We start from the raw sequence: 23,636 nt of genomic DNA, 5'->3' as shown, positions 1-23,636 counted from the left end.
TTGGATTTTCTGAAATTTGTATATATTATAGCTTGTATTCATAGCAGTTATAAATGTCTCATTAGGACCATTTGCGTGCCTGATTCCTTCTATTAGATGATAAACCCCTGTAGGTAAGATCTGTCAACTTTTTATTTCCCAAAGTAGCACGATACCCTGGTGTTAGGAGTCTTTATTTATTAACAGTTGGTTGGATGAATAAGTGTCAGTAATAGTCTGTGTAAATGTGTATTTATATACCATTTTTTTTACCCCCAGTTCAGTGTTTTGAAAGTTCTTTCTTGCTCGCTTTCTCTCCCTCCTACTACCCCTCCCCACCCCTGCCAACACACACACACCCCTCCCCTTCCCTCCTCTTTCTATCTGTCTTCCTCCTGCCCAGGCATGAGCTTGCAATAAACACTATCCACACATTCCTTGATTTCATGTCTGTTTCTACATGCATGAGAGTTAAAGAACCCTAAAGTCAGTAACATCCTATGTAAAGCAGAAAAGAGAATAAGGCAGATTTGAGGAAATTACGGCAAAACCAACTCCCCAAATTTGGGGCCATAAATCTGCAGAGTAAATAAGATCAGTAAACCCCAAACATGAAAAACATGAGGAAAATCATGCCTACTCACATCACAAACTACTGAAAACCACAGACAAAGAGAAATACTGAAAACCATCAGAGTAAAATAACACATTCCATACAGGAAAACAGTAATTTCAATGACTATAAGATTTTCACCAGAAAAAAATGAAAGCCAAAAGACAGTAAGTGTCATCTTTAAAGGGCTGAGAATAAGAATTGTGAAAGGTATCAACCTTAACCTAATTCATATTTATAAAACACTACATCCAACAACTGTAGAGTGCACATTGTTTTCAAGTACACATGGTGCTTTCATGGACGTAGAATATAACATGCACTAAAAACAACTCTTAAAAAAATTTTTAAAAACTGAGATCACATGGAAAGTATGTGTCAACTTCCTTGTCCAAAAGATATGGAGTAACAGACAGTGACTGGATTTAACCTCCTGTCTAGAAATAACAATGAAAGACCATATACCATTGAAGGTATATACTGAAACTCATTCCTGACACCTAGTTCTGTAGTTTTTAACCAAGTAAAATACACCCAATTTTCCCTGTAGCAAATTCTAATATAGAAAGATGGGAACTTTTTACTACACAAAGTCTTTCAGGCTAACTTTCTCTACTTTTATATAATATGTTTAGTATCTAAGCAAACTTTAATCAGATATTATCTGGATGGAAAACCATACACATTTAATGTTTTCAAATAATTTTTTTGGTTAGTATCCCAATGATATATTACATATGCTCACTAAAGGTAATTTTTAGTTTTGGGGCACCTGTCTGGCTCAGTCAGTTAAGCCTCCAACTCATGATCTCAGGGTCCTGGGATTGATCTCCATGCTAGGCTTCCAGCTCAGTGGGAGTCTGCTTATTCCCTCTCCCCCTGTTCATGAGCGCTCTGAGAAATAAATAAATTAAACAAATATTTTTTAAAAAGCAAGGTGTGGGACGCCTGGGTGGCTCAGTGCTTAAGCCTCTGCCCTCGGCTCAGGTCATGATCTCAGGGTCCTCCGATCAAGCCCCGCTTCGGGCTCTCTGTTCAGCAGGGAGCCTGCTTCCCCCTCTCTCTCTACCGGCCTCTCTGCCTCTCTCTCTGTGTCAAATAAATAAATAAAATCTTAAAAAAAAAAAAAAAAAAGAAAAACAAGGTGACCTTTAGTTCTAAATTAATATTAGGGAATTTGATTTAATGTTAATACTTGTGAAATTAAATACTTTCTATAGAGTGGTTCCTAAAGTACCTCCTGAGAGGAATATGTTAAAGCCTGATAAAAACTCATAGGAAATCAGGAATAGAAGAATTCATCAACCTGAAAAGGGCATCTATGAAAACCTACAATTAACATCTTGCATAATGGTGAAAGACTGAATGTTCATCTCCTTAAGATCAGGAATAATCAAAGGATATCCACTCTTACCATTTCTACTCAAAATTGTGTCTGGAGGTTCTTATTATCTTTATTATCCTAACTAGGATAATAAAGATAATAAAGCAAGAATAAGAAATAAAAGGTTTTCAGATTTAAAGGAAAAACAAAAACTTCCATTCAGTGACAGCATAACTGTCTATATAGAAAATTCCAAAGAATTTTACAGAAACAAGCAATCTTTAAATGAGTTTAACAAATTGTAGGATAAAAATTACATTTTTGTAACTATCAGTATAATCTAAGCAAGTAAATGTACTACTTATAATGACACCCCAAAACATAAATTGCTTAGGAATAAATCTAACAAAATATATATCTATATGCTAAAAACAATAAAACTGATAAGAGAAATCAAAGAAAAACCATAGACCGACAGCTATACTATGTTCAAGGATGGAAGAGTCAATTCTCTAGAATGCTGATCTGTAGTCCATATAACCCTAATAGAAACCCTCTGCTAAAGTTTATATAAAAAGGAAAAAGAACTAGAATAGCCAAAGCATTCTGAAAAAGAAGAACAAAGGGGGAAGACTCAGTAACTAATTTCAAGACTTACTACTGCAGAGCTATAGTAACCATGGCAGTGTGGTATTGGCAAAAGGATAGATAGAAGAAGATCCATGGAACAGGATAGAGAATTGAGAATAGACCTAGTCACGTGAGATCAACTGATATTTTACAAAGTAACAAAGAAAATTCATTAGAGGAAAACTATCTTTTCAAATAAATAGTACTAAGACTATTAGATATTCACATGCAAAGAAAAGACCTTAACCCATATTTCACATCATATACAAGATTTCATTGAAAATGGACCAGATCTAAATATGAAACCTAAATTATGAAAATTCTAGAAGAAAACACAGAAGCAAATAAGCACATGAAGAGATGTTCAACAACATTCATCATGAGGGATATACAGATTAAAACCACTGTGAGACACCTTTACACACCTACTGGAATGACCAAAGTAAAACAAAAACTAATAATGCCAAGTACTGACAAAGATGTGGAACAACACGTACATTTCTCATTCATTGCCTTTAGGAATGCAAAATGGTCAAGCCACCTTGAGAAATAGTTTGCAGTTTTTCATAAAGTTAGACATGAAATTATCATATTACCCAGCAGTCCCAGTCCTAGGTACTTCCCAAGTGTAACAAAAACTTATATTCATACAAAATCCCTTTTGACAATGTTTTAATGGTTTAATTCATAACTGTGCAAAACTGGAAATAATCTAAACACCCTTCAATTAATGAACCCACACAATGGAATATTACTCTGTAATAAAAAGCAAATAAATTACCAGTATAAGCAACAACATGGGTGAATCTCAAAAGCATTATACTAGGACAAAGCAGCCAGACTCAAAAAGCTACATATTACATGATCCCATTTATATGACAAATTAGAAAAGTCAAAACTATAGGGACAAAAAATAGATCAGTGGTTTCCAGGAGGCAGAAGTGATAGGAGAGGTTTTCCATTAAGGGGATGGGAAAATTCTAAGGGATGATAAAATTGTTCTACATCTTGATTCTAGGTGTTATTATACAATTGCATTTGTCAAAAATCAAAAAATTGTCACTAAAAATGGTGTATTTTACTGTATGTACATTAATAATTTTTAAAAATCATTGTTTGGGAAATAAAAAGGCAAGGAGGCACAGTTAAGGAGAATATATAAAGTACATACCTGACTTGTAATCAGAATATATAAATACCTCTCTGAGTCAATATTATAAATAATTCCTTTTAAAAATGGGGAAGAGACAGGAGCAGATCCTTCACAGAAGTATACAGATGACAAATGACTACATGAAAAGATGCTCAACTTCATGAGTTATCACAGGAATGTGCACTAAGGTCAAATGAAATACAACACATTGTACAGGATGGCTGAAATTAAACCAAAAAAACCCCAACAACATCAAGTGATGTCAAGGAACAAATGGGACTTTCATACATTGCTTGTGGAAACACAAAATGGCACAGCCACTTCAGAAAACTTCAGCACCTTCTTCCAAAGTCAAAGCTACACTTAACTATATATATAACCAACAAATCACATTCCCAACTATTTATTCAAGAGAAATGAAAATATGTTTATACAGATTTGTCCTCAAACATTCAGGTAATTTTTATTTAGAAAAACCATAAACTAGAAACAACCTACCTGTCTACCAATTGTTGAATGAATAAACAAACTGATCTTGCTATACAATGAAATATTACTAAGCAATAAACCGAACTGATGCTCATATAACAATGAGAACAAACCTGAAAAGCGCTATACCAAATCAAAGAGTCTACATACTGTATGGTTCCATTTACATGGCATTCTGAAAATAGCAAAACTATAGCAACATAAAGCAGATTAGTGGTTGCTAAGGTCCGGGATGGGGAGAAAAGAATTGACTTCAAAGGAGTATAAGGGGCCTTTCTGGAGTAATGTAAATGGTCTTTATCAAAAATTTCGGTGATACTTAACACAATTGTATATATTTGTCAAAACTCATTGAATTTCATACTAAATATTGGGGAATTTTATCATGTTTAAATTAATCTTTCCTACACCTCCATAGGTTTTCTATATATCTACCAGAACAATTAAAAAATAAAGACAAACAAACAAAAAAAATGTTTAATTACCTTAAATCCTACTGCCTAGGGATAACAGCCATTATTAGCATTTTGATATACATTACCTAGGATATTTTTCAATATAATTTTTGGTTCAATTACAACTTTAACTTTTGGTCAAAACTAAAATATGATCAGATCTTTCACACTGTTCAGAAGCCTCTATTCTTTCACTTCCAAAATATATCACAAATATATTTCTGTTTCAATAAATATACTGTGTACATTAAAAAAGAAAAACAGATCATGCTATGATCCTCCTAGCTGTAAGTGAACACCAGATGCTTACCGCATAATGTCTTTTTGTTGCCATTAAATATTTCAACATTTGCAGAACTTGTTTTTATTTCCATATAACTAAATTTAATTCTCAGGTCTTGGATTCTCTAAAATATGTATTTTCTTGTTTTGCTAAATAAAATTTGAAGAAACCTTTTATAAAAATAGAACAAAATCTTAACTCTTCTGGACAAGATAAAAAATAACTGTTAACATTAAATAAACATTAATGAAAGAACTTTTTGGAAGAGAGAGGATTATTTGTTGATTTGTTACCATCAACTCTTTGTAAATTTGGGGGAAGATGCTATACTCACACACAAAAAGGGCTACTCTATTTAAACAGGTATTTTTTTTTTTTATTATGAAAGAAAAAAGAAACCCCAGGGTCTAAAATGTAATGAGTGATCCTATTAGTTCCACCAGACTAAAATCATACAGTCTACGTATGTGGTCTTTTCAGCCACATCTGTCATGAACCATTTTACATCACAAAATGCAAAATACTGAGCACTGATTTACTAGATGAGATCTGGGAAAGAATTCATCGTTTGATTTCCCCCCTTAAAGAAAAATTGGCTCATAAGAAGATAGGTGACAGTTCTTTGTAGAGCATACTCAGAACTTACACATTTTAGAATCAAATCATAATAATCTGAGCAACAAAGAGAAAACTATAATGAAATAGAAGATGAAATGAAAAATGAAAGAAGATAAAGTGAAAAACAAAAAAATCTCAATCATGACTTTCTTAAAATTCAAATATTTTGCTTGGCTAGGAAACATGCATTAATTGCTAAAAATTATAATATGTATAAATGTATAAAAGTGCTCACCACATAGTAGATGCTCAATAAATGGCACTCATTAATTTTAAGTACTTCATGAAACACATTTTTATTAAGCATTTTATATACTGATCTGATATTCCTCAAAATTCAAGCTTCCAGCTACACTAAAATGGCATTTTTTACTTAATATAATATGTATAGTATAGAAGAGTTTTGAATTTATTATTTCTTTGACTTATCTGAAATCTGCACTAATCACTTCTTGGTAAATTTCTTTACACGGTGTTATTTTACCCCCCAAAAATCCAAAAACTGGACCCATAATTTTTCTTATAGGAAAGGGTTAGCTGTCATCCCGAATTTTCTAATGGCTTAAATTAAGAAATATTAACAGGTGATTAATAAAAAAGCTCATTATGTAATTCTGCTTTAGATAAATTATTTACAATGATTCTAAAAATACTGGGATAAAAAAAAAAACACAGCACACTTGATATATAAACAAACATCCAAATCTTATACACTTGTCAGTCTTTGAATAATGAAGTCTAGGGAAAAATAAATTCACAGACACCCAAGTGAATTGGCAACTGTAAGTGACAGAAGCCCTTCTAAATCCTCTGTTTACACTGGGGATTAGTGGAGTAGATTTTGAGTTGCAAACTGAACAGTCCATGGTCAAGGGAACCTGCTCCCTGTCAGCCCGCAGGGCATAAGGACAAAGCATGGTCCTGGTAGGAAGTGACCCATAAACGTATTCCTACCCAGGATTTATACAAAGCCAGTCTGCCTCACAGAAACTCCATATGACCATTAACTGGCCTGCATGGCCTGCCAGGAGGCCTAATTACAGGTCTACAGAGCCCAATAACAAAAGCTGAAGAGCTTTAGCCTAGGGATGATCTGCTTTATACTGACTTGAGAGAGTCCATATAGAGGACCCCAAAGAAAGAGGTTTAGCTTTAAAATTCTCCCCAGAGATCCAGCATTGTACTCGAGTCTAGAAAGCCCACATGCAACATACTTCAGCTAGGCTTAAACATACCACCCTCTCAAAATTAACATTCAACTACTGTCTGCTTAACATCTGCTCAAACATGGCAAGTTGCTGTGATATTGTTAGACTCTAGCTGATAGCTTTCTTCTTACTAAATATTATTAAGGATAAATAAGAGTCATTCAGATATAAACGTGTAACTGATGCTAAACAAGTAACATACTTTTTAAATGCAATTTACTTAATGATTCTCTTTAGGAGTACTACTTTATCTTTTTGAATGAACACAGAGCCAAAAATCATGTTCATTATTGGAAATTGGAAGTTAATTTAACATATCAGTTTGATTTCACATAAAAGCTATTAAACTTTAGGTACAATTTCTGAAATTTGCAGAAACCATTCTAATAAAAAAAAGTTTTAACCAATGCTCAAGTCAATTAAACTAACTAAAAGTTTTATTCATTTGTTTATTTTAAAAAGCCCTATTCTTAATTCTTGATAACTTCTTCTGTTTATGTATGTTGGTAGGAGGGGAATGTTTTGCTCACTGTCTCTTCCTTGATAATAACCTCATCACTATGGTGATGCCAAAAAAAACTATTCCTAATGATTATAGAACACTCAGTTACATGTTAGGTGCTGTTCTAAACACTTTATTACATTATTTAGTTCTCATAAAAACTCTAAAGGTACAGATTATTTTCATTTCATAAATGAAAAAACTGAATTTCAGCAGGCTTTAACCTCTCTCATGGTTTTATGAGTAAATGATGGAGCTGGGCATGGCACCCAGGCCATCTAATTTGAGAATTTAACCACCATACTATATTGCCTTTGATATCAATTGCTAACATTTACTGAATACTTACTATGTATCAGTATTAATATCTCCAGTTTATAGTTGAGGAAACTAAAGGACTACTTACAAAGTTAGTTAGGGAGGCTGAGTATGAATCTAGACTGCCAACATACTATCAAACAGAAGCCTCCTACATAGGGAAAAAGGAAGTCTGAAACTACTTATTTTATGAAATGGAAATTAACTTTTCAATCACTTGGTTGATTTTTTTAAGTATGCCCCACATGAAAGCTTTTCTCATAATAAATCAGCCTATTTCTTGGAGCCACAGATCAGTGATCAGAAAACCTATAGAGCAAAATCTCTGTTGGCTTTAAATCAGGGTAGCAGAATGGTTTTCAATGCTCCCCGGGAACAGTTCAACATTATTGTAGCAATCTCCTTTGTTATTCTCAGAATCACAAATATTTACAGTTAGAATGGAGTTTAGAAAAGTACTGAGACTTCCAAGATCGCATGGGTATGAAGATGAAAGGGTAAGGAATAGGTTTCCAGGTACTTAATGGGTAACTAAGAAAATAAAATCTAAATTTAACACGCAGCAGAGCTGGGATGGAATGAGGCACTGCTAGCTTATTCCTAAGCTTAGCTCCTTGCCTGGGCACAGTGTGCACGTGTGTGTAACTCATCTGTGTTTCACAATACTTAACCAGCTTCTATCTCAGCAAGTGAGGCTGAAGAACAAAACATTACTGATCATAAAATGTTACCAGGATTTTTCAAAATTATCAGAAATTTTGCTATTACAAGCACTCTGGTAGTTATGGAAAAAAACTTTTTTTTTCTGGCTCAAACTTTGATAATTTTTTATTATCAATTAGAAAAAGCTCATTTCAGAATCAAAAGCTTGCTTGAGAATAGAAATTATTTTAATGTAAGGTAACTTGAGCACCATACCTAACAAAACAAAGTATGTATTTGGTAATATTTTCTTTATTTCTTTTGCCCAACATAACTCAGGGATTTAAACTCTGGAGAGAAATAACTCAAGAGTCAGAAATAACTCAAGAGTCAGAAATAACTGGATTTGAGTCCTGGTTCTGTCACTTATTAGCTATGCGGTCTTTTACAAACCATTTATGCTTTCAGGATATTTGTAAAATGGAGTTAATTAGCTCTCCATGCTGTGATGTGAGTCAAATGATAAAAAATTTACAAAAGTATTTTTAAAACTATAAAGCAAAACAAAAAGGGTTGTAGACATTATTTAGAAAATAAAATATTACACAGAAATTTTATGATAAAGATTATTTACCATTCATGCACTAAAGGAAATTTCTATTTTTTCTTATAACCCTAAAGATAGAATTTTAAAGGTTGCATGTGTCAATGATTCTATTAAATGTAAAATAAAAAAAATTTTTGAGAAAATTGTATCTTAAAACCATGTTATAACAAGTGTCATCTGATGAAAAATATCTACATCTTATTTTATTTATTTCTTTTAAAAGATTTTATTTATTTATTTGGCAGAGAGAGAGAGATCACAAGTAGGCAGAGAGGCAGGTGGGGGTGGGGCAGGAAGCAGGCTCCCCGCTGAGCAGAGAGCCCCATGTGGGGCTCGATCCCAGGACCCTAAGACCATGACCTGGGCCGAAAGCAGAGGCTTAACCCACTGAGCCACCCAGGTGCCCCGAAAAATATTTACATTTTAGAAAAATCTTTACATTTTAGAAAAATTCTTCTTCAGAGCTATGCATACAGATGGCATAAGATGATACTGTGTTTTTGCAAAAAACCCCAATGTCTGGACTGCTGGTAACATGTCAAACAACAGTGAAAGCAAAAGTGATGGAGGCAAGTCTTTTAAGTACACTTACTATCTTCCTTCTTCCTCGTGTGTGACATTCATGTTCCATTATCTTTTCTATCATGCACTATCTTAAAGTTTAAGATTAAAAAGTCAGATTATTGACCAATATCTTCTGCGTTACAAGTCAGAGAATTTTTTTGTGTCTTTTAAGTGAATCAGTGGTTCAAATGAGCATACCATCATTTAAAAGGTTTAGTTATCAGTTATGTCCAGATTGTTTCTTCATGATGCCTTGTTCACCAAAGATTAATAGCTGGATTCATAACTGGCATAGTGCCACTCTCTATAGATGCTGCTAAAACTCCTGGGAAAGACTTAGAAGTTTTAGCTCTGGTTTCCGACCATCATGTTTACTATTTCACTGGGAAAATAAATTCAACACTCATTAAATAATTAAATATCAGTATCAGCTATATGTGAGTAAGTATGAGTAGACATGGTATACACAGACAAGGACAAAAAGAATTCAAAAAAGAAGAGAAAGATTATGTGCTGACATGGTCACAAAAGTCATGTGGAAATCTTATTTGAGATTGGTTTTAAAGTGTTTAGAGGTGGGAAGAGGAGGGAGGAAGTCTTTTCTACAAGAGAAAAAATCATAAGCAAAGATTCATAGGTAGAAAAGAACAAGTAACTCAAAGAATAATGAGAAGTTTAGAAATGAATTCTAATAAATATAGAAAAGTCTGTGGGTCCACTGTACAGAACCCTGGAACCTTAAGCACAGAAACGTAAAATTAATTTTGTAAGAAACTGAGGGCCAATGACTAATTTTGAGCCAATGTAGTAGCATGACCAAATGGTGGCTGAGAAAGAAACATCTATCAGTGGTAATCACAAAAAGCAATGTGGAAATAAGCATTTTCTGGTGGCTACCATTTGCCAGGCTCTGGGCTAGACATTTCACATATTATACTTCACAAAAATCCTATGAGGTAGTTATAATCTTGCCCCTTTACAAATGAGTAAATTATGGTACAGAGAAGTTCCCAAAGCTAAATACTTTCAAAGAGGTAATTTAAATGTGTGATGTGGTTTAGCTGACACAATAGGGGACTATAGTCATATATTGCTGATGAAAATGTAATATTGCACAGACACTGGAAAAGTGTGGTGGTTTCTCAAAAAGTTAAACACAGAATTACCAAATGACCCCACAATTGCTCTTCTAGGTATGTAACACCCAAAATTATAAAATAGGTACCCAAACAAGTACATATATATGCATGTTGATAGCAACACTATTTGCAACAGTCAGAAGGTAGAAGTAACGCAAATTTCCATCAATAAATGAATGGATAAATAAATGGTGTATATACAGACAATGGAATACTATTCGGCATAAAAAGAAATAAAATACTGACACATGCTACAGTGTGGCTGTACCACCAAAACATTATGCTAAAAAGCCAGACTCACAAGGTCACACATTGTATAATTCCTTTTATATATATCCAGAATAGATAAATCCACAGAAACCCCAGAGCAGATTGGTGGTTTCAGGGGGTCCGGGGAGTGGAGAGAAACTGCTTCGTAGGTAAGAGGTTTTACTTTGGAGTAATGGAAATGTTTTGAAAGTAGAGAGAGGTGGTAGTTATATAGCAGTGTAAATCTATTTAACGCCACTGATTGGTTCACTTTAAACAATCACGATTAATCTTATATTACGTGAATTTCATCTCAACAGATTACTTTTTTAAAAAGTAGAGAACTATAGTAAACAAGAAAATATACACATTTGTCATATTCCATTTTTTAAAAATACCTCTGTTTTGGTTAACCAATAAACACCAAGGTCACAAAGAGTAAGCAGTGTAAGTAGGCTTAGAACCCTTCCACTTTTCACTACCATCTCCGGAGAAGAGAACTAATGTTAGGGACCAATTAGGAAATTATGGATTAACCTGTGGGTGAAATGTTTGGCATCTAGACTAAGGAGATGAAAGTGGGAAAGATACTAAAAGGATAAATATAAAAAATACTTAAAAATAAGATCATTTATTCTAGTTGAATCATTGCCTCTTAAGAAGTCAAAGATAAAAAATTTCAAAGTTTTGCATCATAATAAATGGAAGAATGGTAAAAGCATTTTTAAAATGGAAAGAAAAAGAAAGCATGGCACAAACAGTTAATAGAATAGGATTTACTCAATATCATAGAATAAACCATTACCTGAGGTTACAACTTAAAGATTCAGTCTTACAAATTTATACGATTCTTCAACCTTTTGTGTCCTGTTGCCATTTGCAAACAACAGAAAAGCAATTCTAGATATAGTCTTAATTTCACATCACCTTTGAATTAAAAGTTAAACAAGAAACATGAAATTTCGTTTCGACTGTAATTTGGTAATGAACATGAAAAAAAATTCTATCTAAATCTGAAGATTTAGCATAACAAAGTATAAATATGTAAGTTTAATGTATAAAAAATATGATCATAACAAATAAAGTAAAATCTATGACTTCAAGTTTATGTTTGGCATAATATGCATGATACCCTATAATTACATTTTGCTTAATGTTATTTCACTCATACACATGTTTTTCGAAATCATACCACCAAAAATTGTTGCCAAATGTTCCAAATATATTTTAATTCCAAACCAATAACATTACTAACAGTCACTCATAAATCAATAACAATACAATGGTTACATATAAAACTTTCTTTGGGATCTGAAGTTAGAACAAAGGACTAAGGAGCTTCAGGATTTCTTTATACAGAAACCCTATCTACCAGATTATAGTAACTATAAAGCTGAAATAAATCCTGTCTCAAGAATCTAACATACAGCTTTAAGCCTTTCCTTGTACTCAATTTTAAGGCCCCAAAGTCAGGATGTCCTCTCTGAGAATCCAAGTAAACTTTCTCCAATGTGACAAAATGGGTGCTACCAGATCTTCCTATCCAGGTACCTCAGTGTTCATAGAAGTAGGCTAGACTTTAACAGCCTAAGCTCAAGTTCATCATGTTCCCCCTTCTTTTATTCATTTGTTTTTAATAATCCATGAACGCCTTGTGTCCTTCACTGAAAGACATCTAGAACTTTGACAAATTCTGTATTTGTTTTTTATGCTATTCCCCTATCCACCCACCTACTTCTCTCCAAGTCCACACGTTCTCATTAAAAGCAGTACTGGATGTTTTCCAAAGGGGTGTAATATGTTATGTCATATTATAAAGCAATATATTCATGGAATTGGCATCAAAAAGCAAAGTCTTGGTAAAAATCTTCATCAGTGGAAATGGAAAGTAGTGCAGTCCTTTTGCAAACAATTTAGCAAAAAATGCATAAAAAGTCACTCTAAATATTAATACCCTTTAACTTCATAAACTCATTTCCAATCAATTCCAAGAAATTCCAAGAAATCAATTCCAAGAAAATCAAGTCCAAGAAAATAATCTAAAATATAGAAAACATAATTTGTAATGGGATATATATCACAGTGTTACCGATAAGAGGGAAATGCTGGGAACAACATGTTAAATAAAGAAGAAAATTATTAAGTAAATAATGCTACATGTAGCTAAGGTCTGTCCTTTGCTTACCTAGCTAATAAAAGTTTTTAAATTTGTAAATTGTCGTAATATTTTGAATGTGTCTCAAATTCACAGAACCTAGCTCTTTATCCATAACAGAATTTAAAAAGTTAAATTAAAATATGAGGGTAACAGCTGGGACCGATATAAACAACTTATACACTATGAAGTTTAGAGTATCAAATCTGTTTTATAATATGCTTCAAAATCATATTAAAAGATAAAGATAACTGTATAAAACCATGAAATGAAATTCTTTATAGTTATATTAATGGAAACAAATATTTTCTGGACCAAGCACCATAAAAATTTTCTTTAAAGCAAGAGTTTGTCCATACTCAAATTATCTACTGGAAATTATTTTTCAAAGCAAAATGCTACTAAAGAATCAATGTATATCATATGCATGATAATCATATTAAATTTATCTTACAGTATATTTGAGTTAAAATATGAAAAACCTGATAGCAAGCAAAATGATAATATTATATAGAAATTATAATTTCTATATAATTAAAGATAAAATGGACTGTTAAAGTAATATGGAGTAATATAGAGACTCACAGTCAAAATATTTATCAATATTTATCCCTTTATTATAAGTTACTTCTGTTAGTGATTTATGAAGCTAGTATATCATGTACACTGGTGCTTCCAATCTTTAAACTGTGGACACTCTGTGTAGAAGCTAAACCAAGAAATCCTTGAATCAATATACACATATGTATTTTATCAATCAATGAACACTAAAAATACAACTACTAACATCTGGTAGTCTGAAATTATTTTCGATATTAAAATAGAATTCTCACTTTCCAACTGGAAATTATGAACGCTTTACAGATCTTTAAAAAGTAAATAACTTTAAAAAATATATACCACTTTGGTGTTATTATTCTAACCCTACCTCATGCTTAACCTTGATAATTTATTTAAATAGGTTATATACATTTTAAAAGCACAACAGGATTCAAAGTAAAATATCAGTACTTAGAAAAGATAACATTGATCTTTTACATTTTTTGAAAAGGTGAAATATTTAATGTCTACATAAATCTGGCCATTATATGTAAAATCAAATTCACTGCATTACTGTATCTTTGAAAAACAAAACATACAGTATTTTCAGGTTAGGTGGTATCCACAACAGTCTAAGAGTTATCCAATGCAATTGGAAAAACTATTATATTACATTTACCTTGTTTTCTTTAGAACAATGAAAACATGATTTAAACTCACACTTTATACAAAAGTTAAATCAAAACAGAACATAGTCTTAAATGTAAAAGCATAAAACTTTTAAAAGAACACACAGGAGGAGATTTTCATGATGTGATGCGGGTTTAGGTAAAGAATTCTTAAACATGTCACCAAAAGCACAGTTCACAAAAGACAAAAAATCAATAAACTGGACTTTATCAAAATTGAAATTAAAATTGAAGCCAATTTTATAAATAAAAGGTAAAGAATGACCTTCTACCATTATACTGTAGCAATAAATATTTCCTATAAAATCTGGCCATACACATAACCTAAATTTCATAAATTTGTAAAGATATATGAAAATAGGTGTTTTTTCTTTGACCCACCTGTAAGCATGTTAAGATTTATTTAGTACTTTTTCATTTAAATAAATTAGGCAAACTTACCAGCAGCTTCAAGAACCAGCTGCAGTCTGGCTTTGGCTTGTTCAGCTGGTGGCTAAAATTCAACCATAAAAGACATTTACAGGTCATTTTAATATATAGAGCTTTAAATTAATGTATTATTATGCAAATATCAGAAAATTTAGAAGACTTTATCATATCACTATTAATATCCGTCCACATCTTGACAAAATTCCACACAGCAGCTCTACCAATCTATTGAGTCTCTCACCATAGTAATCAAATCACACTTCTCATTATATGATGCACGAATGAATTTCTTTCATTTTTTTACTGGAAGAGGTTTTGTTTACTATCCAACATCAATCAGCAATAGCGTAAATCAGCACCTAAATAGCACCAATCAGTGATAGCCTAAAAACTGCAATGTAATAATGAGGCAAAACCCACACTGCTAATATATTTAACAACATATTATCAAGTTCTGTTATTTTTTTGTCTATAGAAAGGTGTAAAGTGACCTATTAGAATTTAAGTAGCAATTCGACCTCCAATACTTCAGGCAAGTTGTATCCTAAAATCAAATATTTTCTGCTTTCCTAACTACTTGAAAGATCTATTTTAAAATAGATCCAAGCCATAAGCCATAACATGGGTTGTGTCAAAGTTATGGATTTTTATGAAACACTCGTTTAAAAACTCTTTTTAACACTTAAGACTGTACTTCACTATACATTTATGAAGATGTCAGCAAGTGACTAAATAACCTCATGTTTAAATATGATAACATCATTTAAGATTTTATAAGATATATTATAAGATTTTATAAGATATATTGTATAAGATATATTGTAGTATTTCTCAGTGAAAAAATGGTTTGAATGAAGGAATTAAATACAATATAGAAAGAAGATGTACAAGGTTTAAGAATTTGAGTGGTGCTTCTGAAAAAACTGTAAGAAACAGGATAGAAGAGTAGCAGTTAAGACAAGAATAAAGACAGGGAGAGTCTTTCATATCCTAGAACAAGGGTTGACAAACTATGGCTCTAGACCAGTGACCTGGTTTTGTAAATAAGTTTTATTGGAACAGCCATGCCCCTCTGTTTGTATAGTGTCTATGGGTGCTTTTGTGCTCAGTCCAACAACAGCAGAATCAATTTTTTCGTGGCAGGAAACTTCTGGCCAGCAAAGCCTAAACTATTTACCATTTGCGGAACAGTAGGGAAACATTTGCAGATCAGTAGGGAAACATTTTAGGGAAACATTTGCAGATCTTCCCATAGAAGACAGACAGACTCAGAACAATTTGAAACAGTGGTGAAGGAGAGGAGATCTGTACTATTTTAGCAATTCACTTGGTGATGAACTGAAAGGAATGTGACTGGAGGTTACTAGCTCAGCGAGAAAGCAATGAGAGATGATGAGGGCCTGAGGTGGAGCAGTGGTGCTAAGGCTGGACAGGAAGAACTAGATTTGAGAAATAATTACTTGGTAACACAAAAGGACTGAATGGATAGGACCGAATGAGGAGCTGACAAACTTAAAAACAGTACTTTATGTTGTGTGTGTAGAGAAAATGCTACACAAGTGAGCTTTATAAAGTTACCAAGTACTGAAAATATGTAACCTCAAGATATCACAGCAAACTATCGATAGAAGACTGTGACATCTCCTGAATGCAAGTTCTCTAAGAGCTATAAACTCAACTGCCATTGGGGGCCAAGCAGTTTATATAAACATTTATGATGACAAAAGGCAAATGACATTTGGCCTTAGTATCAGGGAGCACGGTGAGGGTGCAGAACAGTGCAGCATGTGGCCTACTCAAGGCAGAAGCTGAGACTCAGCACCAACTCACTGTTGTCATACAGAAATGCAAACTCAGGGTTACAACATTCCTTGATTTTTCATGAGACTTTAAGTTTCCATAAAGACCCTACTGTGTGGGACAGAGTACCTCTAAGAGCCAGGTTCAATCCCCAAACAGACAATTTGTGACCTCTGCCATCTACTTAAAACACACAGTAAAAACGTGATACTTTGTGCAATATAACATAAGTAGAAAGGCATGAAGGAAATGATATTCTAACTAGCAGGTCTCAACCAAGCTAAGAATTATGAAGCATACATTTCAGAGTGTCCTAGGAAGTCCTTAGATAGAAAAATGTTAAGACACTTTACTGGTTAAGATATTTCATGGGAGGGACGCCTGGGTGGCTCAGTTGGTTAAGCAGCTGCCTTCGGCTCGGGTCGTGATCCCAGCATCCTGGGATAGAGTCCCGCATCGGGCTCCTTGCTCTGCAGGGAGCCTGCTTCTCCCTCTGCCTCTGCCTGCCATTCTGTCTGCCTGTGCTCGCTCTCTCTCTCCCTCTCTCTCTCTGACAAATAAATAAAATCTTTAAAAAAAAAAAAAAAGATATTTCATGGGAAAGTTTCATGCATTTCATTAGGAAAATTATTTTAACAATTCAGAAATATTTAAGACATAGAAAAATATGCAGGATGATGAGTACCCATATTGCCCCCCACCAAAAACAATATTGTTAAAGTCTCCAACCCTACAAAATTCCCCTCTGTGGCAGCTCCCACCACCCTCTATTTATAACCACTTTCTTGAAAATATGGTAATTCCCACTCCTAAAGAAAGATGATTGATGTTTCTGATAAAAAATGCCTGTTAAGACATATTTATATTTTCATTAATTTCTCTAACAATCTATAATATAGGATTCATATTCAAATATAAAGAAAACCAGAGCAGTTTAGTAACTTGCCTCTACTAGTAAATGGCAGACTGAAATTAAAGACCTTCTGACTCCAAATTTCAGGATCCTTCTAACTAAATCACTAGGATAGTCATGAAGTCAAAGCAATTAATCCCATAGATATAAAAGCATAAAGATGAGTTTTTAATTCTGTTCAAAAGAAAAATCTGTCCAAAACAATACATTTGTCCTAGTAGGTGAAATATGGTGACCTTCTAAATACATTTGCTTATACAAATATAACTTGCTAAATTTTGGCAATACAGGGAGAACTTCAACTATGAGGAAAAATACATTGCTGGACTTGCCAGACTTTTAAAATTTGTATTTTATAAATATTTTTACTCTTATAAATATTTAAGTCATTTTTCAAGCATTTTTCTTGGATAGGGTATCAAATATGAATGTTCTCTCACTTTTTATTCATTTGCAAATATCTTTCTTTTACCGTTACTAGTGAATAAGTTGAATGGATATGGGATTGCAATCTCTTATCAGTCACCTGCCTCTCAAATTCTTTCCAAGGGCTCTGCTACACTGATTGAACCTTGAGTTTGTCCCAGAAGAAGGAAAGAATCACAACGGGTCTCATGGCTGAGAACCTCTAGGAGTTGCTTGGGTCCGAAGTAGATGAGTTAGAGTTGGGAGCAGGAAAGAGGCAGTCTGATTTCTGTTGCCATCATTCTATTTGCTATCTATAGTTACTTTTTAAAGAAAAGATTAAGGAGAACGAAGAAACAGAATATAGAGCCAAAAGAACAAATTATACTAATCCATTTTTAGTTAGGTATCACCATACTAACTGGCTTAGAATGAAAATACCTTTAAGGGCTCAAGTGCCAAAATTTCTAAATTTTAATGTGTATTACACTTCAGGGATTAGTATGAATTCCATCTAAAATTGGTAAATGGTACTAATGTTATTCAGAACTAGAAACTTAACCTTATTCAATAAATAAGAGTGTAATACCAAATAGAAAGGCATGTACTTCAATTTCTTAATATAAGAACTGTAAAATGAGCACATAATTAAGAATACAATGTCACAATTATAGTGTATGAAGCAAACTTATGGATAAAAAATTATATTCCATTAAGAAATAATATTCCTTATATCAAAATTAGGAGAGCATAATTAAACAAATATCACTAAAACTGAATTATAGAGACTATAATTGTTGTTCCCCCCCAAAATTTAACATTAACATGAACAGAACAGTAAAAACAGTATGAACTTATGCTGTAAGTCTTTAGAGGTCATATATATATATTTTTCCCAAGTGTAGTGTTTTTATTTATACCTTAAGAACGAGTCAGAGTTTTACTACCTGGAATTAACTCCTCTGGAAAGAAAATTTGATTCATTCACTCCCAAGTCCATGTGATCAATTATGGAGTATCTCGCATGGGTAAGGCACAGTACTCACTTTTACCTCTGAAAGGGACCTAGTGCCTATGAAAAAGCACTGTGTTTTTCCAGTTTGTTGTCAAGGTCATATTAAAGTTAAAACATTATTACATTATATGGTAGGATATCCAAAAAAAAATTAGTAGATAATGTACCATAATTTTAACTCACTTAAAGAAAATTATACTTCTGCTAAAAATTCTTATCATATAGGGCTTAAAATTTCTAAATTGACAGTGGTCTTTTGGCTAGGGGGAAAGGGATAGGTAGTCTTTCTATTGCCATGGATTCTCCACAGCTGCTCTGCTCCATTCCCTCTCCTTGGTAGCTAGTATACTTCCTTAACTTCATTTGTAAGCCCTCATGTTATAGAAGAGTATCTACTTTCTTAAGAAGAAACAAGTGCTCCTAAGATGAAACTAAAAGATAAGTCCTCCTATGGCTTACGGAGGTGACGATCTTCAATGTCTAGACTTGTTCCCTTAACTTTTGATTTACTCTTATTTAGTCTAATCCCCTGAGTTCTTTATAAATAGACAGCATGTCTAGAATCTTGAAAGAGTGCCAAAGCTAACATTCAAAACCAACACAATCCTTGGAGCCACAACTGTATTTATGAAAAACAAGAGGCAGAGAAGCAAGCCTATCTTTATATAAACCAGTTTACACACTAAACTATTTAAACTCTTTGTTCGCTCTTCTTATTTCCATCCATGTTCAGCCAGCTCCCTGAAGCCCTGGCCACCACTGTGGAAATCCTGGGAATTGATGAGACAATAGCTGTCCCAGCTGCCAATAATGCTTTTGGGGGTTTTAGGGAAATAGAAAGTCTGAAAAAAAGACTGTGGCTTTCCTAAAAGAGCACTACAGCTTGGAAAATAAATCAGCAGCATTCTGCAAAATCAAAATTAAGATTGGATTTAAGCAGTTTTCAGCTATTTCTCTCAATTTCAAATAATCATATGCTCTTTTTATACAAAAAAGGTATATAGAGAGGGTTCTGGGAAGACGGTAAATATATGTTTAATTTTATAAGAAATTACCAAACTGTTTCCAAAGCAGTTTTATATTCCCACAAGCAGTGTATAGGAATTTCAGTTGCTCCACATCCTAGTCATGACTTAGTATAATCAGCCTTTTTAATTTCCAAAATTCTAAAGTGGTTTTAAGCTCTTTGTGGTTTTAATCAATGTTTCCCTAATGATTAATAGAGGTGATCACCTTTTCATGTGCTCCTTATCCATAATTTTCCTTGGAAAAACGGATGTTCAAATTTTTTGCCAAATTTCTATTGAATTGTTTTCTTTTATTAGTTTAATTAATTAATTAATTTTCTCCAAGACTTTATTAAAATTCAAGTTAGTTAACATATAGTGCAGTATTAGTTTCAGGAGTAGAATCTAGCGATTCATCACTTACAATTAATACCCACTGGTCATCAAGACAAGTGCCTTCCTTAGTGCCTATCACCCAGTTAGCCCATCTCACCTCCCCTCCAGCAGTCCTCAGTTTGTTCTCTAGAGTTGTCTTTAAAGGTTTGCCTCTCTGTTTTTATCTCATTTTGTTTTTCCTTCCCTTCCCCTATGTTCATCTGTTCTGTTTCTTAAATTCTACATATGAGTGAGATCATATGGTATTTGTCTCTGACTTATCTTGTTTAACATAATACACTCTCTCTTTTTTTTTTAAAGATTTTATTCATTTATTTGATAGACAGAGATTACAAGAAGTCAGAGAGGCAGGCAGGGAGAGAGGAGGAAGCAGGCTCTCCGCTGAGCAGAGAGCCCGATGCGGGGCTCGATCCCAGGACCCTGAGACCATGACCTGAGCCGAAGGCAGAGGCTTTAACCCACTGAGACACCCAGGCACCCCAACATAATACACTCTCTTGCAGCCATATCGTTGCAAATGACAAGATTTCATTCTTTTCATTGGCTGAGTAAAATCCACGGTATACATATAATACATTTTCTTTATCTACTCATCAGTGGATGGACATTTTGGCTCTTTCCATACTTTGACTACTGTTGATAGTGCTGCTATAAACATTGGGATACATGTGCTCCTTTGAATCAGTATTTTTGTTGGACTGTTTACTGACTTTTCAGAGTTCTTATAGTAAAACTAATTTTTCATACATGAGGTTTGCATATTATTTATAAGTACATACACACAAACTAAATTATATATTTATGTTTATTTTCTGAATAAAGCTCTCCACCCCCACTGAGTGGCTTGTTTTTTTCATTGCCTTAAGAGTAACTTTCAAAGAAGTGGAAGTTCTTGATTTTCATGAAATGCAATTCATCAATTTCTTCTTTTATGAATCATGCTTTTGTGGTGTTTTATATATAGGAAATCTTTACCTAATCACAATTGCTAAAGATCTGTCCTACGTTTATACCTAGAAGTTCTATAGTTTATGCTTATGTTTGATTAATTTCTATTTAGTACAACATTGAAAAACCTTTAAATTTTTTTTTGATATATTGCTATGCAATTGTTTTAGCACCATTTGTGGAGAAGAATTATCTTCCATGCAATTGTTTTTGTACCTTTGTTAAAAATCAATTGGAGGGGGCGCCTGGCTGGCTCAGTGTGTTAAGCCTCTGTCTTTGGCTCAGGTCATGATCTTAGGGTCCTGGGATAGAGCCCCGCATCAGGCTCTCTGCTTGGTGGGGAGCCTGCTTCCCCCTCTCTCTCTGCCTACTTGTGATCTCTCTGTGTCAAATAAATAAATCAAATCTTTTAAAAAAATCAATTGGACAATGTCCACAATAGCCGAACTATGAAAGAACGTAGATGTCCATCAAGAGACAAGTGGATAAAGAAGATGTGGTATAGATACACAATGGAATACTATGCAGCCATCAAAAGAAATGAAATCTTGTATTTTGCAATGATGTGGATGGAACTAGAGGGTATTATGCTGAGCGAAATAAGTCAATCAGAGAAAGACAATTATCATATGATCTCCCTGATATGAAAAATTTGAGAGGCAATGTGGGGGGCTTGAGGGGTAGGGAAGGAAAAAATGAAACAAGACGGGATTGGGAGGGAGACAAACCATAAGAGACTCTTAATCTCACAAAACAAACTGAGGGTTGCTGTGGGTAGGGGGGTTGGGAGAGGTTGGTTGGGTTATGGACACCGAGGAGGGTATGTGCTATGGTGAGTGCTGTGAAGTGTGTAAGCCTGATGATTCACAGACCTGTACCCCTGGGGCTAATAATACATTATATGTTAATAAAAATTTTTTAAAAATCAATTGGAGATATATATATATATATATATATATATATATATTTAGACTATCTGTCCCATTGATCTATTTGGCAGTCTTTTTTTTTTTTTTTAAGATTTTGTTTATTTGCTAGAGAGAGAAAGAGTGAGGGAGAGCAGAAGCAGGGGGAGCAGCAGGCAGAGGGAAGAGAAGCAGGTTCCCTACAAAGCAAAAAGCCCTGATGCAGGACTTGATCCCAGGATCATGACCTGAACCAAAGACAGAAGCTTAACTGACTGAACCACCCAGGTGTCCCCATCTGTTTGTCAGTCTTAATACCAATATCATACTGTCTTGATTACTACAGGTTCATATTAGCTCTTGAAATCAGGTAGAATAAATTCTCCAACCTTTTTTTATATTTTTAAAGTAGTTTCAGCTCCTCTAGCTCTTTCGCATCCCTTATTTTCGAATAAGCTTATCAATTTGTACCCCCCCCCCAAAAAAAAGCCTGTTAGGATTTTGCATGGGATTGCGCTGAATCCACATGTCAATTTGGAAGAAAAGACATCTTACTTAACAGTACTACTTACTTAACAATATCAAGATTTAGCCTGTTATATTGCTTTCCATCATTTGTGCCTCTTGGGCTTTATATCTGCAGTGTGTGTGTGTGTGTGTGTGTGTGTCTGTGTGTGTGTATAAGAGCAGATAGTTGGATCTTGTTTTTTTCTAATGTTTATTTAAATTCAATTAGCCAATATATAGTACATTACTAGTTTTTGATGCAGTGTTCAATGATTCAATAGTTGCATATAACACCCAGTGTTCATCACATCACATGCCCTCCCTGACACCCATCACCCCTTCCCCCTATCCACCTTCCCTTCAGCAACCTTCAGTTTGTCTCCCAGAGTTGAGTCTGTCATGATTGGTCTCCCTTTCTGACCTCCTCCCACTAAATTCCCTCTCTTCCCATATGATCCTCTGCACACTATGTCTTATGTTCCACCTATAAGTGAAACCACATCATTGTCTTTCTTTGACTGACTTATTTCACTTAGCATAATACTCTCCAATTCCATCCATGTCGATGTAAATGGTGGGTATTCATCCTTTCTGATGGCTGAGTAATATTCCCTGGTGTGTGTGTGTGTGTGTGTGTGTGTATTTAAGATTTATCTGAGAGAGAGCAAGCAAGTGTGAGTAGGGGGAAGGGCAGAGGGAGAGAATCTCAAACACACTCCCCAAGTAGCAGAGCCCAAAGCAGCCTGATCTCAGGACTCTGAGATCCTGAGCCAAAATCACAGAGTCAGGTGCTTAACCAACTGAGCCACCCAGGAACCCCTGGATCTTGCTTTTTTATGCAATCTGAAAAACTCTGATTTTTAATTGGCATGTTTGGACCAACTGACACTTAATGTAATTATTAACCTAGCACATGCTATTTGTTTTCTGTTTGTCCCATCTGCTCTTTATTCCCTTTTTCTTCTTTTTATGCTTTCTCCTAGAGAGAGCACTTTTATAATTCCATTTTATAATTGTTGGCTTATTAGCAGAAACTCTTTTAGTGTTATTCTGGTTGTTGCTTTAGAGTTTACAATATACATCTTTAATTTATCACTCTACCTTCATTATATTACCGCATATATACTATAAAAATCTTATAATAATACACTTGC

The 23,636-nt window shown here is 33.9% G+C and overlaps 1 protein-coding gene across 1 annotated transcript in view; it reads right to left on the bottom strand.

The window, feature by feature from the left end:
- RSRC1 (arginine and serine rich coiled-coil 1) overlaps positions 1-23,636 on the bottom strand; it is a 424,559-nt gene that overhangs the window by 157,487 nt on the left and 243,436 nt on the right. Inside the window, exon 7 of the mRNA XM_032852003.1 lies at positions 14,599-14,650. Coding sequence (XP_032707894.1) covers positions 14,599-14,650 — 52 coding nt within the window. The remainder of the gene's footprint in view (positions 1-14,598; positions 14,651-23,636) is intronic.

This window comes from Lontra canadensis, unplaced genomic scaffold (assembly GCF_010015895.1).
Source record: "Lontra canadensis isolate GAN:19392208 unplaced genomic scaffold, GSC_riverotter_1.0 scaffold6, whole genome shotgun sequence".
In the NCBI taxonomy this organism is placed as follows: Eukaryota; Metazoa; Chordata; class Mammalia; order Carnivora; family Mustelidae; genus Lontra; species Lontra canadensis.
The sequence above is the reverse complement of the archived record's forward strand: the minus strand, read 5'-3'. Positions and strand labels throughout refer to the sequence as shown.